Source organism: Phacochoerus africanus, chromosome 3 (assembly GCF_016906955.1).
Source record: "Phacochoerus africanus isolate WHEZ1 chromosome 3, ROS_Pafr_v1, whole genome shotgun sequence".
Taxonomy (NCBI): Eukaryota; Metazoa; Chordata; class Mammalia; order Artiodactyla; family Suidae; genus Phacochoerus; species Phacochoerus africanus.
Genome location: NC_062546.1, coordinates 176,442,756 through 176,466,381, shown reverse-complemented (window position 1 = coordinate 176,466,381; position 23,626 = coordinate 176,442,756). Strand labels below are relative to the sequence as shown.

General features: G+C 38.5%; 1 protein-coding gene across 2 annotated transcripts in view; it reads right to left on the bottom strand.

Annotated features, from left to right (window-relative positions):
* The window catches only part of CCNYL1 (cyclin Y like 1), a 35,374-nt gene that overhangs the window by 7,056 nt on the left and 4,692 nt on the right, over window positions 1–23,626 (bottom strand). Inside the window, exons 2-7 of one of the 2 annotated variants that reach the window (XM_047773361.1) lie at window positions 17,371–17,445; window positions 15,549–15,583; window positions 9,509–9,609; window positions 6,007–6,042; window positions 3,759–3,810; window positions 2,824–2,943 (exon numbers count right to left, since the gene is read on the bottom strand). In XM_047773361.1, coding sequence (XP_047629317.1) covers window positions 2,824–2,943; window positions 3,759–3,810; window positions 6,007–6,042; window positions 9,509–9,609; window positions 15,549–15,583; window positions 17,371–17,445 — 419 coding nt within the window. The remainder of the gene's footprint in view (window positions 1–2,823; window positions 2,944–3,758; window positions 3,811–6,006; window positions 6,043–9,508; window positions 9,610–15,548; window positions 15,584–17,370; window positions 17,446–23,626) is intronic. The other variant, XM_047773363.1, reaches the window with a different exon arrangement.

The window sequence follows — 23,626 nt, the reverse complement described above, 5'->3', positions numbered from 1 at the left end:
ACACCGGCAATCTCAATTTCCTTTCACCTTTACTGGCAAACTTGGTATGTGCCAATACTCATTCATACGACTTGCTCTCCTATCTCAGAGGAAGTGAGATTTCTTTCTTTTCACTGAAGCTAACTCTTTGATGAGTGCAGTCAATCCCATCTCACTTCTGCAGATTCCCACAATTTATCTCTTTTTGAACAATTTCTTCCTTCTGTCAGAGATTTTCTTCAATGTGAATGTTTGCATGTTCCCAGCCCATCCCCTGCAAGCCGCTGGAATACGTCCTCCGTAAATGCCCTGACACTGGCTTCTCATCTCCCATCCTCCCCTCAGGCCACTTTAGTCTGCCCCCTGACACTATCGCTCTACTTTACTACTCTTGCCACGGTCATTGCTGCCTTCACACAAACCAACCAGAACTCTCACTTCCAACGCTCCACTCCCTAAGCCTTCCTGCAGAGCACTGCCAAGCTGCTGGGACCAAAAACCTCCATTTGAATTATCTTGCTCCAGTCTGCTAGAAATTCTTGTTATCTCTACCTTCATTGGTAACCTGACTGCTTTTCTCTTCTATGTGTCACTTCCGACTTGTACCACTACCACTGCCTCTACTCCGACTCCCAACTACAGTCTGTTCTCCCCAAAGCAGCCAGGAGAGTCCCTGAAATGTAGAGCACTTCACTTCCTGCTCAAGATCCGCCAAAGATTTCCCATCAAACAGTTTCTCTCCACAGCCTGCAAGTTCCATTGCCTTCTGTGACCCCGTTGCCTTTGTTCTTTCCCTTATTCCCCACTCCAATCACACTGGCCATCTCACTGTTCTGTGAACCCACAAAACTCATTCCTATCTCAGAGTCCTGCACTTGAACCCTCCTCCTGTCATCCCAGCGCTCATCACCCTCAATTCAGTCAGGTCCACACATCCCAAGGTTACCTCTTCCTGATCATTCTGTCTAGTAAGCCCCTCTAATCACTTTATCCCTTTACCCTCCATTCTCTTCCTGGTTTCTACCACTACTTGAAACATTCATCTGGAGTTTTCTTGTGGTGCAGCAGGTGAAGGATCCAGTGTTGCCACTGCAGGGGCTTGGGTCGCTGCTATGGCAGGAGTTCTATCCCTGGCCCAGGAACTTCCACATGCTGCAGGCACAGCCAAAAAAACGAACAAAAAATTCATTTTTAAAAAACACTCACTAAAAAAAAATGCTTATGTCTTCCATACTTGCTCCATAAAGTCAAGAAATGTATTCAACCTATCCTTTCCTCTAGCCTCAACACTTAGAATAGCGACACAGAATAGGTATTCAGTGGGTATTTATGACATAAGCAACTTCTTTGCAACATTTAGTGTTTGGACCATCCTCCCCCCACCCCCACCTTTCAGGACCATACCTGCAGCATATGGAAGTTCCCAGGCTAGGGTTCGAATCAGAGCTACACCTGCCGGCCTGCACCACAGCACGGGATCTAAGCCACTCTGAGACCTACACCACAGCTCATGGCAACGCCAGATGCCTGACCCACCAGAGTGAGGCCAGGGATGGAACCTGCATCTTCATGGATACTAGTCGGATTTGTTACTGCTGAGCCATGATGGGAACTCCCATACTTTCCCTCTTGAACCTCTTTTGGCCTCTTATGATTCGCTCCTGGTTTTCCTACCACTATAGCCACTCCTCTGGGGACTTGTCCCTTAAGTGCTGATAGTCCTTACCAATCTATCTTCTATCCAGTTTTTATTCTATATATTCGCATTTGAATAGCTACTCTTATTTCCCTTCCTCTAGTTCAGATTCATGCCCCAATCGCATATATTCAAATGATTACTAAACACTGCCACTGTACTGTCTCACAGCTTGTCTATTGTCTACAAAGAACTGCCCTCTTCCAAGTTAGGTGCTCTGCGTCCTGCACCTCCTAGGTCTCCATATGCAAATGTCACTCCTGCCTCCTCCAACATGTGCTAAGCATTCCAAATGGCTTATAGCTCCCAAAGGCCTGCGTCTGATCTAGTGCCCACTGAGGGGACTCCCTGCAAAATGACAAGCCTCCTCTCCTAAATTCTGGCTGCTTGCTAAGGAGTAGGCAGTAGCCTAAGTATTCCTTCCCTCCAGACCATGCAGTTGACGTTCCCCTATAGGGAGGAATAAAACAATCCCAACAATCTTTCACTTGAATGAGATTTATTATTCAAATGATAAAATCTTACCATAGGAATTCTGTATGGATGATGCAAGGGTCCTTACACAGCTGTGACTTGGCAGGCTAACTAGAGCAAAGCCCATCCAAGTACCACTGGCACTATAATCCTGGGCAACTTCACAGGCAGGCACAGGAGGACTGCATGGATGGATTAACACCACCATCCAAGGAACAGAGGATATAGAGCAGTAGTTCTCAATTAGGACACACAGCAGAATTGCCTAGGCACTACAGCCTGGGACTCAGAACTACACTGAACCTGTTTCTGCCTGTGGACCAGACAGTTTAGTTATCACCCCCATCCTGCCAGCACAGCATACCTTGTCTGTGTGCATGTACACACTGTGTGTACATGTGTGCCCTGTGTAGAAGGAAAAACCAGAAATATCTCCCACTGTCTTATTAAAGAGTTTTATGTTGAGAAACTGTTTTATGATGAGAAAAGCAATGGCAACATTTTAAATCATGGTGATTATTAAGCTCAAAAGTGTCTATTTTACTTTAATAGGTTTCTCTTCATAAAGTTCTGATGATCATTTCAGGAACCTACTTTCATCTGAAACACAGGGCCATACCTTTGTACAAGATAGACATTTCTACAGATGCTTTATGAAAGAAAAAATATCTTACCAGAGTTACTATTGCACATTCAGCTGTTAACTGTGCAGCACTGAAAAGAGTACGAACAAATCTGTAAATGAATTTGTGTTCAGGATCATGCTTAAAGTATTCCTCAGGAACCTTTTCTCGCTGAAAGAAGAAAAAATGCAATGTAAGTATCCACTGAAGGAAAAAATCTTAAAAGTAGCCTTATGATTACCTTTAGCAGTCTTCACACTTGGGCCCATGTACATGTACCCCTTAAAATAATTTTGAATGAGTAACATGTCTTGTAGTCCTTTATATAAACAACAGGATCCTAAAATATTACAGTAATTGAATACCATCATCCATTAAAGAAAAACACAGGCATAACCTTAAAAAATTTATGTATTTCCACCTTCCTCCCCACAGAATTCTATCCAACTATAAACTATTTTTAGTCTCAAAAATCTTGCTGATCCCTTATGTCATCATATTTGTCTGCAATCAACTTTGAAAAAACACTTCCAGCATCCTGTAACCTTAAGGCTCTAAGAATATGCTATCCTACACAGCGGTCACCAGCCACACATGGGTACAGAGCACCTGAAGAAGTGAATTTTAAAACTTCGTCATTTTCACTGGCTTAAAATTTAAACAGTTTTCTACTTTCCTTCTTAAAGGTCTCACCATTATTTACAAATATTTATATTGTTTGATGCTACTGAAAATCATCCTTTAAAAAGATAAATTTTCTGCTATTTGGGTACCTTTACTCACGTGCTCACTAATCATACAAAGTTGCAACTTGGTTCTTATCTACATGTCCCACCTCTTATACAACATGCCTTTTGCAAAATGATTATAGGATTTTGACCTCAGGCTAGAAGGGGTAATTTTCTTCTAGTAATTAATTTCAAAACAAATCAACATGAAATTAACACAACTGTATAAGAGAAAAATACAACTCAACTGATACATACTGTGAGTGGATGTGATCGCTCATCAAAAATATCCAAGGATCTATCTGCATCTCTATAAAATAAGAATGTATATTTTAAAAACTACTTCAGGAATTACTGTCTTAGTAAAATATCTACTGGGAGAAGAGAGAGGGATAGAGGAAGCTTAACCTTCAACAAAGCAAAATGTTTTACAAATTCTCTCCTGGATTCTGCCCTTAGAAAGGTTTCCTGACCTATTTTTACCCAGCACATCAAGTTCTGTGAAATCTTTTCTACAACAACCAGCCATCACTGCCTTTACCAGCACTGACCCTCCCCCTAAAAGGCAATGAGAGTAAACCACCCTATTTCCACCCTATTTCCACATTCTAAGCTCACAGTGGAATATATAAGAACATTTTTCTAAAGCGGCAGTGGTGGGCAATAAAGTCTTCCACTTCAGTGAATAGGAAGATGAGATTCATGTCTTTCCCCCTGGTTTTTTCTCTTTAGTTCTTTATATTCTTAATGTGTACTTCTTCTTTTAAATAGTTCAAGTTTAAAATGTAATTTCTTTTTTAAATTTTAAAAGAGACTAAGCTTTTTATTTAAAATTTCACCACACTAATACACTGTGCTCATTTATGTGGTCAGCAGGTCTCTGGGATTCCCTTAGCCCCTTTCCAGGAGACCAAGAGGTCAAAGCTGTTTGTATAATAATACTAAGACATTATCTGCTTTTACTTGTTTGACATTTGCAAGGACTGTTTAAAAACAAAAGTGGGTAAAACTGCTGATTTCTGAGCATGAATCAAGGCAGTGGTACCAAACAAAATTAGAACTCAATTCTTCACTGCTACTTGCAGTTCAAAAAAAATCTGCTTTATGGCTTGGGTTGCTGCTGTGGTGCAGGGTGATCCCTGGTCTGGGAACTTTCATATGCCACGGGCGCAGGCAAAAAAAGCTGCTTTACTTAGGAACAGTAAAAATGAACAGTGTTCTTAAACCTTAATCTTGTTTAATATTCTAAATAAAGTGAAAGGTATGTCTTAAGTGCTTCTGCATACTGCAGTATGGTTGTGCTAAGGAAAAGCATTGTGACAAAGTTGTTAATTACTTTTTTCATAGAACACCATCTTTATTTGAAAGTACAACTGATGGTCATTCTCTCAAAAATGAACAAAGTGACCCTGTCACTTCAAGGAAAATAAAGTATTTGTTGCCAATAATAAAATTCAAGCCAGCAAGCTAAAAATACCAAGATTTTTGGAAGACTTATACTTTCTATTGTGAGCTTGACAACCTCTCAATAGTGAAAGACTTTCCTGATAAGACTGGTACCAACAAAAGTTAGTTTTTGACACCATCCAAAGAAGTATGAACCAATACTTCCCAAATGACCAGTGTATAATTTTGTAAAATCATGTACAGGTGACAAGATCCACTTAGCATTCAATGGGCAGATCAATGGGTGTTAATTTAAGAGAGTATTTACTACAAGCTCATTGATACAATTTGGAATTCTATTTTAACTAATTTAAGAAACTAGCACATGTGGACTTTTGATACAGCATCAAAGAATATCCAAAATTATCTAAAGGCTTTAAAAATACACCTTTTTCCAACTATCTGCATGAGGATGGGTCATCTTCTTATTGTTTCTTCAAAACACATGACTAAAGACAGAGTAGATATGAGAATCAGCCGTCTTCCGTTAAGCCAGACTAAATAGCAAAAGTTTAAGTCAATGAGATACTTTTCTCTCAACTCTGTTGTGGAAAGTAGTTATTTTTCATTAAAAAAATGACTTATGTTAACATTGGGATTCCCAGTCAGGGCTGAGTTCAACCCCAGGGGACATCCGGCCATGACTGAAGACAGTCTGAGTTGTCATAATATGGAGCTAAGAAGAGGGTTCTACTGACATCTATTGAGTTGAGGCCAGGCTGCTGCTGCACGTCCCACAATGTACAGGACAGCCCCTACAACAAAGCATTATCTAGTGCTAAGAAAACCCTGTTTTAACATACAATGGATTTAATTTTTAAATTCTCTATTTTAATTTCAAATACAGTAAATACCAATACAACCCACATAAACAAATACTTTTGGGGATACTCAATAACCTAAAAATTAAGAGTCCTAAGATAAATGATTCACTTCAATACTGTAATAAAAACACTCTAATAAAAGCTTACTCCAATAATGTCCATAGTTATCACCTAATACTAAACTTGCTATCTTGTAAATTAATTAGACTAACAAGATAAGTTTTAAAAGAGCTCACCTGTTCTTTATGTGGTAATATATTGCTAAGGTCACACTGTGGAAGGAAAAAAAAATATTGTAGTAATTGATTTTTATCATACTAGGCCTGAAGACATTTTTAAAAAGGGGTTGGGGGGAAGGGAAGACCTTCTAGATGCCCATTGATCCTAAAATCCTCTAATTCAGAACAGTAGCACATGAATGCTTTCCCCTGTTTTAGGTTCTTCAGCTTTTAGCAAAATTAGGAGACCAAAAATGCTAGATATGCTGATAGAAGACATATGTCTGTATGAGTTACATGTACGAGATACAGCTATTTGTACACATGCTTAAATTTAAGCCATAATTTTTGTGGGGTTTTTTTAAGGCCCTGCATTTCAGTTGATTTAGCTTGCTATTCACTGCTCATCCGTTTTCCACTACTTCCCTAGAAGTAAATAATGAAAGTGTTCTATACTAAGTAAAATGATTTAAAATCACTTTTACATAATTATTAGAAAATTTAATAGTAAAACGTTATACCCACAAAGTTGATGCTAGGTCTATCTATCCTGAAATAAACAGTGTAAACAATGAAGCATATGGAGTTCCCATCGTGGCATAGCAGGAACGAACCCAACGAGGAACCATGAGGTTGTGGGTTCGATCCCTGCCCTTGCCCAGTGGGTTAAGGACCCAGTGTTGCCATGAGCTGTGGTGTAGGTCAGACTCGGCTTGGATCCTGCGTTGCTATGGATGTGGCACAGGCTGGCAGCTGTAGTCCCCTAGCCTGGGAACCTCCATATGCCACAAGTGCAACCCTAAAAAGCAAAAAAAAAAAAAAAAAAAAAGACAAAAAACAAAAACAAAGAAGCAGCATAATACTATACAGTATAATATTAATGACAGGTATTTCCAAATTATTTTAAATAAAGTAGTCAAGAACAAATAGATACAAGTCCTCAAATACCTAAGTTACTACAGTCCTAAGTTATTCACAGATGTTGTGTATTAGGCAACAAGAGGGTTCTCTGGTTAAGTTATATGCTTCCCTTTGCCCTCAGTGTCTAAAACCAATTTCAAAATAATTGAGGGAAGGCAAATCTGAATTTTATAACTAGTCTACAGAAATTTAGCACTTGTAAAAAAGGCCTGTAACACTGCTAGCATCAAAGATGGATACTTCTATAGTGCTTCAATTTCATCTTCAAATTCATTTTAAAATCACAGAATTAAAAGTTATATAATGAAAAGGACCACTGACCCTTAGATGACATTTAATTAACCCATTTTACAGCTAAGGGAATGAATAGACCTGTCCAAGACCCCACCACTTATCAGAAACAATTCTTTCTCCTACACTCTAACCAGACAGTGGCTGAAAAACTGCCTGACTTTTGCCTCAAGATGCTCTCATTTAACTGGCATTGGCTATGGCTTGGAATTGGTTTTAAAGCTCCCCAGGTGTCTGCAATATGCAGCAAAGTTTAGGAACTGAATGAATTAGAGTTAAGATCAGAATCACCTGGGATGCTTTTGTCCCTATAATCATGCCTCACAGCACTCCTCAGCTTGTCAAAAGGTGTATCTGTGGGGGGGGGGGAGGTGTGGTTGTGTGTGTGGGTGAGGGAGAGAGGGGGACAGACAAGGAGAGGGAGAGCCTGTGTCTTGAGGGTGCGGGGGTGGGATGGGCGAATGCATGTGTTTAAAGATATATATATCTTGAAAAGGTGGCAGAAATGATCCTTACAAGGTTAGCCAACCCCACTGAGAACAACTACCCCATTGAGAACTAATCCCATGATAAATATTTTTCAAAATCACTCCTAAAAACCAATTTTCCCTATTAATTTCTTCAGCAAACCTTTATTTCACCAATGATGAATGTGAATCACATTAAAACCTAATGAGAGCAGAGTTCTCTCGCAGTGCAGCAGGTTAAGGATTTGGTTTTGGGTTGCTGCTGTGGCACAGGTTTGATCCCTGGCCCAGGAAACTTTCACATGCCCCAGGTACGGCCAAAAACAAACAAAACAATAACAACAGCAAAAAACCCAATGAGAGCAAACTAAAATTTTTTTTACCGTACTTGCAAAAGGTAGACCAGTTTGGGGCAGGGGTGGGGGAAGAGCATGAAAGCAAGGTTAATCTTTAATACTATTTTTGAATTATATACTAAAACATCAGAATTTTTTGAATTCAAAACAAGCTGTGACTCTAACCCAAGTAGAATGGTTTTTAACCCACAGATTTAATTATCTTGGCTGAATAAACACATATGATGATTATGTGATAAATGCTAAAACTCAGGTCTTTAGAGCGACTTGGGACTCAGTTTTTTCTGAAACACAATTTGACTGCAACTACTATTATAAGTAGGGGGGAAGGTTACATCATGATTGTGAATTTGAAGTTTTTTAATTAAAATAGAAGTTAACGATAATTTAATTAGCTTAAAAGTGTACACACATTTTTAAGCTAATTAAAACAAAATTAAGTTTATAAGCTAATTATGTTTTGAAGACTGAAAAATAAATTAAAGATAAGGACATTAATATCTTCAAGTAGCATTCGCCAAACTGTGTTCTGGAAAATCAACACATATCCCGAGGCGGCAGTGTTTCGTGGACAATCCCAAGGGAGTCAGGAGCTCTGCATACTGTTTTTTTCTCCTCTCAAACTTGAATATTCATTATAGGGTGTTTGGAAAGTGTATCTCCAGTTGTGGACTATGAGATGCTCACCGAAATTAAGGAACAGTTCACGTCATAACACTGCTCATGTCTTCTTAAGTATAAACCTGACCACGGCCACGTTTCCAAACTTCATTGCTCACTGTTCTCTCCCGTGAGTAACAGTGTGTTGGAGATACATTTTTATATATATAAAACTAAATGTATCTATTTAGTTAAAACCTCAGTTGAACAAATTTCATCCAGAAAGAAATCAAGCTTGAGAATGTGCTCCTTGACTGGTCTGACATATTATCCCCCTCTTTGGGGGACAGGAGGAAGAAGTAACATTTCATACAGAAATAGTATAGGGGAAAAAATGCAGTGGGACAAATCTGTCAAGATCCAATTAGATTTAAATGCAGATACACTCTGGTGCCAGTAGGGGACAAGCTCTGCCTTCTTCTAAGAATAGCTTCCAAAGTAGTACACACTTTCAGGACTACCAGGACTACAACTCATACAGAATTTTTTTTCTAGAAATATCCAATAAAAAGCACCTGCCTTTCTCATTATGTTCAACAATGTCTTAATAACAGAAATGCATTACATAAAGATTGATGCTTTCTCTTCTCTGGGATTTCTTATATGCTAACTGGCTTTCCCTTCCACCATGCATTCTAAGATTAAAATGGAAATTTAAATTCCATATTTAGGTCCTTGAAATCAAGATATAGTTGACACCAGTTTCTTAACTTGATCACTGAAAAGGACAACTCAAATGAATGCAATTATGTATGGCTAGGATGCTTTCAGCATAAGGGGAGGGGAGGTCTGTCACTCAGCCCTTGGCAACCTAATTGTACTCACCATTTTATTGTGGTTCTAAGATTAGGCTGGCTGACTGTGCTGTCATCTAGAAATATTGTTGAGCATGAGCTATACTTTTTAGTAAGCTGCCCTGGAGATACCTGAAGGGGAAGGGAAATAGAAGAAAATGTCACAGTAAGTTAAACCTATAAAAGTGTGTTTTTTCCTTGGTTAAAATGTCAAACGATACAGCATTACGATTTTTCTTACATTCCATGAACTGCTTGAGTGTGAGATCATGTGCAGCTCTATGGGAAACCTCTATACGCTAACCTTCACAGAGATTCGAGGAATGGGTTAAAAATGCTGCCCTAGATATAGTACCTACAATCAGACCTGGAAAGTACCAATTATAAACCTTTATAATAATGTAGAAAGTCTAGAATAAGATTTCAGTGTTTTTTCCCTAAGCAATGAAATGCAGCTGAGATTTTCTCTTTCTATTCATTGACTACAAAACAACATAATGCTTTCTATAATACTGATGCAAGAGCATTTCATTGCAGTAAATGTATGCCAATAATAAGTATATTAGTTCAGGAGTCAATGTGATGAAACAATTTCAAATCAGAGGCTGCTCTATCATTAACGAGCTCTGGGCTTCATTTTCTTATATGGAGGACAAAAGGGTACTGCTTTAAGATTCTCACATCCAAAAAAAAGATAAAACAACTGGAGAATTTAACTTCTCACTTCATGTTTAAGTAAGATTGCCATTATATTCCTCAAGTGAGAACCTCAGAGAATACTTGCCATTCATTTCAAAATGTTACTAATTCCATTCTACATGTCATTTGACACTCGTCATGACACTCTCCAGCCTTGTTCATGCTACTCTCTGCCTACAACGCCTCATTCTTCCTCCTTGTACCAGCAAGTTTGACCCCATCTTCCTCCAGGGTACCTTTGCCAGCAGTCACACCATGTAAACTTCTCCCTGTCTGTACACTCACACATCTCATTTACCAACTGTTACATGGTCTTAACTGCTTGCATGGTACCCCCCTCATAAGCAAGCTTCTCTAGGGAAGGGAAAACTCTTACTCCTCCTACCTCCAGCTGCTGAGCACAGAATCTGGGACAAATTAGGATTCAACAAGTTGTTTGACATATTATTTAAAACCAATTACAACTGGAAGGTAAATCTTACTAAGGATACAAATTAGTGAGAATTTATCTGCAGTGGTATTGGATGGATGACAAAGAACTTTTTGAGACCCTCTAGAGAATAAACTATCTTTAAAACACTTTAGAAGTATCCATTTATTTGTGAAGAGTCCAAGAATACAAGAATACTAAAATAGCCTAAACTATGTTAAGGACAATTCTCTTCCTTAAAGTAAGGCCAATAACCAAATCCCAGTCACAGTCATCTGTTGAGAGTAGATGCAATTTTAATGCTTGATTTTGTTTTTGGCTTTTGTTTGTTTGTTTTACTAATTCAGATGAGCCTTCCTCTTATTAATAGAAAACAGTCTGCACCATGCTGTCACTCTCCAATGAAGGTCCTCCACAAATGCACTAAAGGTAGCAAGGAGAAAATCTAGTTGATGCTTTCTAAAATAGAGAGCATTTGAATAAAAATTGCCAGTAGCCAATAATTAGAAATATCCAAACGGTATTAAAACACTATTTTGCTTGTTTCAGATGTTTTATGGCAAAGTCACTTATCCCTTAGTAACATAAGTTTCAAACTTTACGTTTCTGAAAAATATCACTATTTGGAGAACTAATTTCTCCTTCAAGCTAGAAATGTTTTAACTACACCTAAAACTCTGATAAGTTCCTTCAACTACTGAATTCATGTCTAATTTTATAATCTCAAAAAAAAAAGAAAAAATTTATTAATTCAAATACTTTCATTGTAAATAAAGGAGGTTACTTTTTTTTTTTTTTTGGTCTTTTTGCCATTTCTTGGGCCACTCCCGCGACATATGGAGGTTCCCAGGCTAGGGGTCGAATTGGAGCTGTAGCTGCCAGTCTACACCAGAGCCACAGCAACGAGGGATCCGAGCCACGTCTGCAACCTACACCACAGCTCACGGCAATACCAGATCGTTAACCCACTGAGTAAGGGCAGGGATCGAACCCGCAACCTCATGGTTCCTAGTCGGATTCGTTAACCACTGCACCACGACGGGAACTCCGGAGTTTACCTTTTAAGTCACTACTACTGGCATACACTACATGGAGTATGAGTCAATTCTGACCAAAAATCTCTACCCAAAGGGAATAAAGACAGGAAGGAAGTGCACCAAAACAGACACTAATTAGTAGAGCTTTGGGTGATATTTATCCCATTTTCCTCTACTAAAGTCTTTTTTCCATTATGAATGTATATTGGTTTGTGTTTGGAATATCAGTCCTAAAATATTTAAAATTTTTAATTAGATGTGGTCTTACAGCCCTATGAGGGCTCATTTAGTGTATCAGCAACTTACAGTCTACTGGCTGGAGCCTACCAAGGAAACAGCAAACACTTCTCCATCAGGCCTACTACCAACTACTCAAATGTTTCAGCATCTAATATTCACTCAAAGGTGGCAGAATGAAAGCCTCTGAGCAATGTCTGGATATATTAGCTACCAGCAGGTTACTTTCCTCTCATCTTGCTTGAAAATTTAAGACAAAATTTCTTTCCTTTATGTTAAAGAAGAATTAAGTCCTTACCATTGCTGGCTCACAACTTCAACAAACTACACTGACATAAACAAAGGGTATAAAATGCAAATACCAGAAAAAAAAAAATCAAACAGCAAAAAACTCTACCAAAAGGAGATTCCACCATGGCTCAGTGGTAACAAACCTGACTAGTATCTACAAGGATGTGAGTTCAATCCCTGGCCTTGCTCAGTGGATTAAGGATCCGGTGCTGCCATGAGCTGTGGTGTAGGTCACAGACACATCTCGGATCCTGCGTTGCTGTGGTATAAGCTGGTAGGTAGCTGCAGCTCTGATTCGACCCCTAGCCTGGGAACTTTCATATGCTGTGGATGCGGCCCTAAAAAGAAAAAAAATAAATAAATAAAAAGACAAAAGAAAAAAACCCCACTACTAACAGTTTAATGTTCATAGGCATAATTTCAGTTGGTCACTGAAAACTATTTCTCTTCATTCAGTACTAATTACAAAGGAGATGGGTTTTTACAATCTTCACAACAAACGGTCACTTAATAGATTTTAGGTTTAATAGCAAAGACTAGAAAAAAATCTTAACTAAAAGGCAAAATAAGCAACAACTCCCAAAACTTATCATTAGAAGTCAAGTACCTGTTAAAATCCTGCCCCCCTACTTGGTGACTTTTCCCATTGTGCCTACTGCCTCTCATTTTTAACCCATTAAAACAAAATAAAGCTGAAGTTAACTTTTTCTCCCCCTTTTCACAGGACAAGTTTTGGATATGTTTATTCAGAATCAGTAACTTTTAGTTAACTTACAAATTTGTAAAACCCTATCCATTAGCAAAAATTATTCCATCTATGTTACACGTTAATGGACATTATGGCAGCATGTATAGTTTGAATAGAATTCTTAATCAAAACCTTAGTAGAAAAGTATAATATTCTAATCAGGTATAATCAAAATTATTGTGTGAATACTATATTGAATTAGTAAGACTTTAAACTTAACACCTATATTTAAAGAATAAATCTAAATTTAGATTGACCACAAACCTATTCCTTCTCTTCTTTCAGATATGGTCTCACTAGAATTAAAGGTGTTTTTTTAAAAGGCCATACATAAGACAGATAAACAGATGATTTTTAAAATGTTTGAAAGATGAAAAGATTAGCTAAAGGAGTGGTAAGTGACCTGGCAGGATAGAGAAAGCACAACCTTAGTACCTACAGAGAGTGACTGTGACAGGAACAAGAAAATCAACTTGTCCTACAGAATCCAAGGCAGGCTCAGAATTCAGAGGTGTGGTCCCCAAACCCTTGTAGTGAGCCTCATCAGTTAATGAGTCCTCTAACTGATGCTTCCAATTAGATCTTAACAGACAGCCGGGGACCGCCACACATTTGAAGAAAGCCTCCAACAAGAGATCAAAACAGCAAGAAGGAATTGATAGGAGTGATGAAACACAGGAGCAGGTGAAAACTTAAAAAAAAAAAAAAAACCTTAAACATTCACAGAAATATGAGCAATTGCATCAGTGATAAAAAGGATAACTGGATAAGATAGACAAAACAATATATTCAATAGAAGGGCTACAGCATAAAGTCAAGGAAATCTCCAGGAAGCAGGACAAAAAGACAAAATAAAAAATACAAAAGGGAGTTCCCGTCATGGCTCAGCAGAAACAATCTGACTAGTATCCATGAGGACGTGGGTTCGATCCCTGGCCTCACTCAGCAGGTTAGGGATCCGACATTGCCATGAGCTATGGTGTAGGTCGCAGACGTGGCTCGGATCCTGCATTCCTGTGGCTGTGGCGTAGGCTGGCAGCTGTAGTGCTAATTTGACCCCTAGCCCGGGAACCTTCATATGCCACAAGTGTGGCACTAAAAAGCAAAAAAAAAAAGAAAGAAAGAAAAATACATGGGGCGAAAATTCACTAGAAGGAGAGATGTTCTGCATATTTAAAGGCCCAAATAAAATGAAAAGGTCATACCAAACCATATTATGAAATTTCAAAATCCCAGGAAGAGAGAAGGAAGGGATAGGGGAAAATGACTGAAATTTGTAACGAGAAATGTATCATACAATGTCAACAGACTTAAGAGCAACACCAGAAATGTGGAGAATTAGTTTTCAACCTAGAATTCTATACTGTTGTCGAATTCCCCAGAGGCTCAGTGGGTTAAGAACCTGGCGTTGTCACTGCAGTGCCTCGGGTCACTGCTGCAGTGCAGGTTCAGTCCCAGGCCCTGGAATTTCTGCATGCCATGGCTGCAGCCAAAAGGGGGAACCCAGCCTCCCCACCCCTAAATAGAATTCTATACTACTATCAAATAGAAGGAGTTTCAGAGATGCTAGATTCCTGAAATTTTATAAATTTCTAACCAAGTGCCCTTTTCCTAGGAAAGATGTGCTCCAGTAAAACAAGGGGGTATATCAAGGCTGAGAGAAACAGAGTTTAGGACATACAGGATCCAACACTAGAGGGCAGTTAATGTGAGCTCCCAGATGTTTACCCCAGGAAAACAGGCACAGAGCCGGCCTTGGGGAAACTAGCCAATATGGGAGTAGGATGACAAAAGGCTGGGGAAGAGCGTCTCCAAGAAAAAAGTGGAACAGATGTGGTTTAGTAGATGGAAAATATTTTTGATAGGCATGTGACACATGTTACAACATTTGGGGAAAAAATAGCTGTTAGAAAACAGGCAAGTGAATATATTCAGGAAATTAACTCCATAGAAAAAATGAAGGATGTGAAAGCAGGGAGACTGGCCAAGGAGCTACTTACTGCATTTGGCTGTGGGAGATCATGCTGACTAGGAAATGGGGGACTGGATTACTCTGGAGAAGCAGAGAAGTGCTTAGATTTCATTAATATTTAAGAAAAAGAAAAAAGGGTGTACAAGGAGGCAGCAGTCAGAGAACTATATGGCTCAGCAGTGAACAATATTTGCACAGTCCTAATAATGTCAACATTGATTCTGACTTAATAAAAACTGTGATACATGTTGAGAGAACAGAGGGAGGGAAGTAAGGTCATGGTGGTATGAGGAAGCTAAGCTTTTACGTGCTATGACAAGAAGTCAATGGATAGTGCTAAAAATTCACTTAGGCTTTTAGTACTTTGGTTAAAAAACAAGATTTAGAATTAAGGTAAATGAATTTAAGACAGATCTTTATACTATAACCATGTTATTGAAATTTAACTTAAATATCAGAACCCTTAAAAAATAGGCAGTACAAAGCCAAAGACTTTCCCCAATATATTCGATAATTAGGAAAACAGAGAAGATTTAGAAAATCTACGAAACAGAGGTCCATGCTAATAGTCCTGAGTCCATTGTAGTTTTTAGGCATAATGGCAGACATACTTTCAATTCAAACTTTAATTTCTTAACTTTTCAACTGTTTACTTACATGGTTCAAATGGTTGCTCTTCCTCTTTTCTCGCACTAAGAATAAAAAAAATTAACTGATGAATTCTGATACAAATGTCACAGAAAGTAAAAGTAATTGCTAATTATCTGATGAATTACCAATAAACAAAATGAAATAAAACTTCATTCTATTTATAATTTCCAATAAAAAATGTAATTTAAATCACCTAGCAAGATGAGTCCTATAAACAAAATCTAAAAACTTAGTTTTACTTTTTGACCTTACAGATATTCTGTATTGATAAAAATGAAAGACCTTCATTCAAAAAAGAAAAGGACGTTGCAAATTAGGCCAGGTTAGAAATTTAGCTAACAAAAAAAAATTTACCTGTTGCATAACCTAACCATACCCAGTAGTACTTACTAATTCTACTTTTACACACAACTTACTTTACTAATCAGGATCTAAGAGATGGACCAGTTTTTGGCCAGGCACTCATCTATAAATACACCAGTACCCCTGGAAGCATATGAACCACTTACTGGTATCTTACTAAAACCCTTTACAGAAAAAAACACAACTGGAAAGTTAACCTATCTTAAATGTTAAATTTTATTGAGTGTGCTGACCTAACTGAACATATCTACAGCACATAAAACCATCTTGCTCCAACAAAAGCGAGAGAATAAAAGCTCAAACAGGGTCTTAGGCCACTCTTTCCCACACTGCCTTCTTTAACTCCAGACAGACATCACAGGCACGAGTTCCTTAAGACTGAGGAGAGAGAGGAGCATGAGATGGCTTTACTTCTGTCTCAACAGTCTCTCTGCATGAGCAGCCCATGGCTCTCCAGAAGCTGAAAAACACAGCACTCCTAACCAAAAATGATTGGCTGAAGTCAGGCAAAATACACACACAAGTTAGAAAGCCCAGGAACTTCCAGGTTGGCAAACATGTGGTGCACTCAGAGAGGGCATGGCCCTATGCGTCTTTTTCCATCTCACTGTTCCTGAGTTATATACTTTTAATAAAACCAGTGACTTAATAGGAGGGAAAAAAAAGAACTCTTCATTTTTTGTATGTGCTTCATTACTTCAAATATTACGAAACACTCACTTCTTACATTCCTGCTCTTGTAATCAAATGAAAAACTTAGTCACGTATGGCTTTTCAGCAAATAAACTAGGATTTAACATAACATTAAGATAAGCAAGCAAGGAGGAGTGCAAAAAATTCTACAGTTCTGATGCTCATCTTAAATCAAGAAAGACATAGGAAATTACACTAGCTTCACATGCCGAGGATAATCTGGGAAACCCTGTAAGGCATGTTTGCTCTGATTTACCCTGGCACAGCACTACATTAGGATGAGAAGGTTTTCAACAGCTTAAAAGTTCTTAGTAGCACAAATCTGGGTGTGAGACAGGCTCACCTGGTTGAGCACTGCGTAAAACAGGGCCAACATCCCAAGACTCAATCCCCATATACATACAACTGATTTTTGATTCCATCAATGAAAACCTGTGACCTAAACTCTATGATTCATCTTTAACACATAAGCTCTTTGGAGCAAGCAGAAAAGGACAAAGTAGTATAGAGAAACGGATCACATTTAAATCACATGGCCAGTTGACTATGTTGATAAAGAGGTGGCAAAAAGTATAAACAGACAAGTGTCAGTGTTCTCACTAAAACAGTGACAACTAAAGGAAAGTGTATCACCACATATTAAAATAATTGACTTATCATGAAAAAGTGAAACATTTAAACTACTGTTAAGAGTGTGTATAAATACTTTCTACAATACACAAAGTAAAAAGTTTTCAATCTTTTTCTCAGGGGAAAAAAAATACTGTCTTACCATCTGTTTGAGATTTGCTCAGGAAAATTGTGCTTGCCCTTGGGTGGTCAGAAGGGTTCGATTCAAAAGCTAAGTCTGTTTAGGAAGAAGAGAAAAAGGTGTGTGTAGTTGCGTAAAAGATACACAATTTTAAAAATAACTACAATAATTTTAATCACTTTTAATAGTCTTGAGAAAAGGTTTTAGTCATAACAAAAATGCAATTTTAGTAAAGCAACAATATAAAAATTCTCTTGGGAAACAGTAAAATTGTAGAAACTCTCCATACATGTGGAATATGGAGAAAAGTCTATGCAACTTTTAGATGAATCATATATGTGACTCCCCTCCTACTTATGAATTAAAAATTCAGTCATTCTCCTTCAAGCTGATATTACTAGCCCATTCCAGGAACAGTCTCAAAAAGTAAGTTATGCTGTGGCCAGTTACTGTCAGACACCAGCTCAATATATCAAATATGCCAAAATCAAGGGAGTTGCTGTTGGCAAATGCTCGTCGGACAATCAAATGGCTAATTCTGGCTCCATTCAACAAATGAACTCATTTAGTTGGCTGTAGTTTATCTGGGGGCTATTCATCATGGCAGATTACATAAAAGCTCAATGTTCTAATCTATAGGGACACTTCCTTCCATGATAGGAAGTGATTTTTAACTTTGCCCTCTATTTTCAAAGCTAAACTCTCACTTCTTCCTTCCATGATGCATGATTAATTTGGGGCTTCAATAAATAGTACTTTCTGATCACAGGGCTGCTTGAAAAAATTGTGGCCATAACTACATAAAGATGCATCTGCCTGCAGCCCACCTTGCACCAAGATGGGACAGTCTTCCACTTAGACAGGAATACAAAACAAGCACAAGCCACCAACATGGGATAGTAAAGTTGTCATTTGAAACAAACTTCAGACAGCTTCTCAGCAAAGTCCATCTCAAACCCTGTAAAGAACATTTTAAGAAACTGGACCAAGATCCAGATAAAGAACAGTGGTTAAGGAAATACTTCCCAAACCACATAATAATTGCTTTTTTTTTTTTTTTTTTGGTCTTTTCAGGGCTGTACTCGCAGCATATGGAGGTTCCCAAGCTAGGGGGCCTAATCAGAGCTGTAGCCGCCAGTCTATGGCTGCAATGCGGGATCCGAGCTGTGTCTATGACCTACACCACAGCTCAAGGCAACGCCAGATCCTTAACCCACTGAGCCAGGCCAGGGATCAAACCCGCAGCCCCATGGTTTCCAGTCAGATTTGTTAACCACTGAGCCACAACGGGAACTCCTAATTGTTCTGTTTTTAAAAAGGGGTTTGGTGGTCAAATTGAAATACACTATATCCCTGCCTCTTAAGAGAATTAAAAGATTACAGTAATTGATATATTAAAACTAATCAGTCTAGCAATGAATTCTAACTCAGCATTTCACAAATGTATATACCTAGAATCCTTTTCCCTCAAAAAAGAATATTGCACAAACAATAATTTGAGACTTCCTGGTTTAACAGGAATCTGAGCCATCCATTTTAATGTTACTGCCAGCACTAGAAATTTACATAGTTAAACCGTTTTATGAAAATTCCTTCCCTGCATTTGAAGTTTATTAAGATACTGCTTTTGGAGAAAGTATTCTATTCAACATTTGCATGTAAAAGATCCATAAAATTATTTTAAAGTATTTTTTCCTCTACATAGTTGAAAAATGAGACAATGTTAGCTATTTGGGAAAATAAATTATTTCAGTTGTACACAAAGTGACAGGCAGAGACTTTCACAGCTGCCCCTAACCTAAGGCTTCTGAAAGGATTCATGACTGCTTACTTGTACCAAAATGAAAATAGACTACATTTGAATCTAAAAAATGAGCAGAAATGTTTGCCAAGTAATCATACTATTTATCAGTATCTATGGCAGGATAAAATTTAATACCCAGTTAAATGGAAGCCCAAAAAAGTGCCAGAATCAAAGAAGAGCAAGCTTCTCACACACACTCCCGCCAAACAGATCTAAATACCAAAATCATCACTTATGATGGAGCATAATGTGAGAAAAAGAATGTAAACATGTATGTGTTGACTGGGTTACCTTGCTGTACAGCAGAAAACTGACAGAACACTGTAAACCAGCTATGATGGAAAAAATTAAAATCATTAAGAAAAAAAAAAATCAAGAAGGCTGGGGTAAAAGAAAAAAGCAAACTTAGCTCAAGTGACCAGAAAAAAACTGGCATTATTTCCCCTACCTTACTTTAGGGTTCAGGAGTGGGTACATGATCCATGGCTGGCCAATAAATCACAGTGGTCCTGGAACTTCCCAATAAACAGAGAAGAAAGGCAGAGCTGTCCTCAAGGACCCCTGGCTGGCCTGGAGCTGGTGGACACTCCTTTCGCCAGCATGCAGGGGAAACCCATTCAGGAGAGATCCACAGAGGAAAGCAGAACACACAGGCTCTGGGGGATCATTTAAGTCCTGGGTCAAGTAGTGCTTAATTTACACTGTGAACTCTGGTTATACAAGTCAATACTTTTTTTAAAAAAATTAAGCTATTTTGAGATAGACTTTAACTTCCACCAGAAAGAGACCTGGTTAATCAGCAGTACTGATGATCACACTAAAGGCTGAGAGGGATAAAAGTCACTTGCTCATTTCTTTAACAAATACCTTATCACGAAAATTTGCATGAACCAAAACAATGCTGTTTAAAAATCAGACCATAAACTCACAATCATTACTTCTCATTGCTTCTTATACATTAAAAAGCTCTAATTAGTATACAATCTATGTCTTACTAACAAGTTGCATATTCACTGTTTAATGAATACATATTGGCCCATCAAGTATTATTCCTGTACTGTACTTAATCAATCCTCTATTGCTGAGGTTTATTTGCTTACGAAGTCCTATTCTTTTTTTTTTTTTTTTTTGTCTTTTCTAGGGCCTCACCTACAGCATATGGAGATTCTCAGACTAGGGGTCTTACTGGAGCTACAGTGGCTGGCCTATGCCACAGCCACAGCAATGCCAAATCTGAGCCACATCTGTGATCTACACCATAGCTCATGGCAACGCTGGATCCTTAACCCACTGAGCAAGGCCAGGGATCGAACCCGCAACCTCATGGTTCCTAGTCAGATTCGTTAACCACTGAGCCACAACAGGAACTCCACGAAGTCCTATTCTTAAAATATTATGAAAAAAATCTTCACTTAGATAGCTTTTAAAAATAATGGTTTTATCTTCTTAGTAAAGATCTTCAAAAGTGGGAATAGGCCAAAAGTTTAGCTCATTTGAATGGCTTAATGTATAGTGCTAAACTGCTTCCTAATGAAGGTAACATTATTAGTGCATAATGCTACCACCAATCATGTTAGTTTTAGTTCCCACCCCAGCTTTGAATACTTGAAAAAAATTTCCTACTGATATGAATGAGGAGCCTCATTGTAGACCTAAGTTGTTATTTCTTTTGATTACACAGTTCAACCATTTTTCCAAAGTTAACAGTGTTATTTCCACTTTGGTGAGCTGCCTATCATTTGTACATCCTGATATGTACTGTACACACTAGGGCCCTAACGTTGTCAATTTGCATGAGGTTTTCAGAAAACATTAATCTTTCATTTATAGTCTATGTAACAATTTTCCATATAACTTGCACTTTTTGCTAATGATAAATACCAAATCAGTATTTCAAAGAATGGATGTATAAGCCATTAGACAGTAAATTCACATACACAAAATATTTTTGCACTCGTTAACTGTTTCCCCAAGAGCCTAAGGAGACTATGATCAAACCTACTACACTCTTCACTACCACAAAGATAAAACTGCCAACTTTTTTCTTGGTTGCATTTGCAGCATGTAGAAGTTCCTGGGCCAGAGATCAGAACCCTGCCACAGTAGCGCCCCTAGCCACTGCAGTGACAACACTGGTCACTGGCCCTTAACCCACTGAGCCGCCAGGGAACACCAATACTGCCAGCTATTAAGCAAAGCATTATCACCCCCTCCCCTCACATTCCCCCCCACACAACACACACACACAGTAATTTAAAGAGATTTCAGTAAAAGATTTCAATTAAAGAAATTACTGTGCATCTTATAAATTCTTCCTAAATTACTTCTTTAGAATCCTCTAAGAATGTTTAACCCAGGAGAAATATTCTTAAGCTCATGATCAAAGGTTATGATTAAAATTGCATTTTAAGACCCATCGCTTTTGTATTATCAGTTTATTGTTCTTTTGGCCATGCCCACGGCATGTGAAAGCTCCTGAACCAGGGATAGAACCTGAGTCATAGCAGTGACCCAAGCCACAGCAGTGACAATGCCAGATCCTTAACCTACTGTGCCACAAGAGAACTCCCAGTATTATCAATTTAAATTGCAACTTATTTGACGACATGATAGATCAATGTAGTAAAAGTATGATTTAAAAAAATTAAACTCAGGAGTTCCCAATGTTGCTCAGCAGTAATGAACCCTCCATGAGGATGCAGGTTTGGTCCCTGGCCTCGTTCAGTGGGTTAAGAATCCAGTGTTGCCATGAGCTGTGGTTAGGTTACAGAGATGGCTCAGATCCCATGTTGCTTTGGCCATGCTGTAAGCCAGCAGCTGCAGCTCCAATTCAACCCCTATCCTAGGAACTTACATATTCCTTGGATACAGCCCTAAAAAGACAGGCAAAAAAAAAAAAAAAATTAAACTCACACCTTAATGAAAACACTCCTCAGAGGAAACCTACAAAACACCACTGACACTGAATACTGCTTTCTCTCCAACCTAAGAGTCCATCAGTTGTAAGATCCATCTCAACTGCAGATGTTAAAAATGTGAAGGTAGGAGTTCTCATCGTGGCTCAGTGGAAACGAATATGTGGAAATCAGTCTTTCTGAAATATGCTGCTTTCATCAGAAAATTTCTTGTTCACTACCCTTTCCCTCTAATATTCTGACAAGGAAAAATCATTTATTAACACTTTATGACAGCATAATTTTAACACTCTTAACCTTCAGTAATGCATTTCATTTATTCTAACTTGCCTATATCCTCACTTTTGTTCTTAAATAAGCAAATACACATTTCTCCTGCTTCTGTCATGTAGATTACTGTGATCTCTCCTTGCTTTTTTCATGTAACATATCTTGAAGATTAAGTCATAACACTAGAGAGAGCTTTTTTACACGGCCACAGTTCTCCACTATGTGGATGCGCCAATTTATTTTACCCGTCCCTTAGTGGACATTTGAATTATATCCAATATTTTGCTGTCAATAATAATGCAACAAACACTTTGTGGATATGTGGTTTCATATTCGTGGGATGTATCTTCAGAATAAATTACTTTAGTAGATTAAGCAAGGTTGTGCCAACATCCCCTTCATGAGGTTGAACCATTCTGCATTTCCACCAGCAACACAAGAATGTAACTTTCATCCATCTTACCAAAGAACGCAGCACCAAGTTTTTGTATTTTCTCCGAACAGGAGAGGAACTATAGCAGTTTTATTCTGCATTTCTCTTAGTGTGAGGATATGTTTAAAGCCAATCTGCATTTATTCTTCTGTGACTTATCTACTTTTAGGTCACTCAATTTCTTCAAGCCAGCCTATTTAAGCATCTCACCCAAACTACTACACCAGCTGCCTAACTGGTCTCCCTGCTTCCTTCCACCCTCACCTGCACTTTAGTTTATTCTGACACAGTAGCTGGTCTGATCTCTTCCTGCCCCCCCCCCCCACTTTTTTTAAAGAACATCATTCCCCTGCATATAATCCTTCAATGACTTCCACTACAATTATACTAAAATCTATATTTTCTGTCAAGGCTCACTAGGCATAAAGGGTCTTAATTGCCTATGCTCTTCCTCCTGGCACTCTTTCACTCAGCCATAGCCACCCATCTTTCTGTCCTTCACCTGCATCAATTTATTCCCAAATGAGGAACTCTGCACAGAAGCCTCTTCTCCCACACCCTCACATGGATCCCTCTCATTCTTAGGGCTGCACACAGGTCATTTAAGGAGAGCCTCTAAACACTCCACGTAGGAGTTCCTGCTGAGGTGCAATGGAAAGGAACCCAACTAGATCCATGAGGATGCAGGTTCCATCCCTGGCCTCACTCAGCTGGCCATGGATCTGACGTTGCCATGAGCTGTGGTGTAGGTTGCAGACGAGGCTCAGATCCTATGTTGCTGTTGCTGTGGCATAGCAGCAGCTCTGATTCAACCCCAAGCCCGGGAACTTCCATATGCTGAAGGATTCGCAGCCC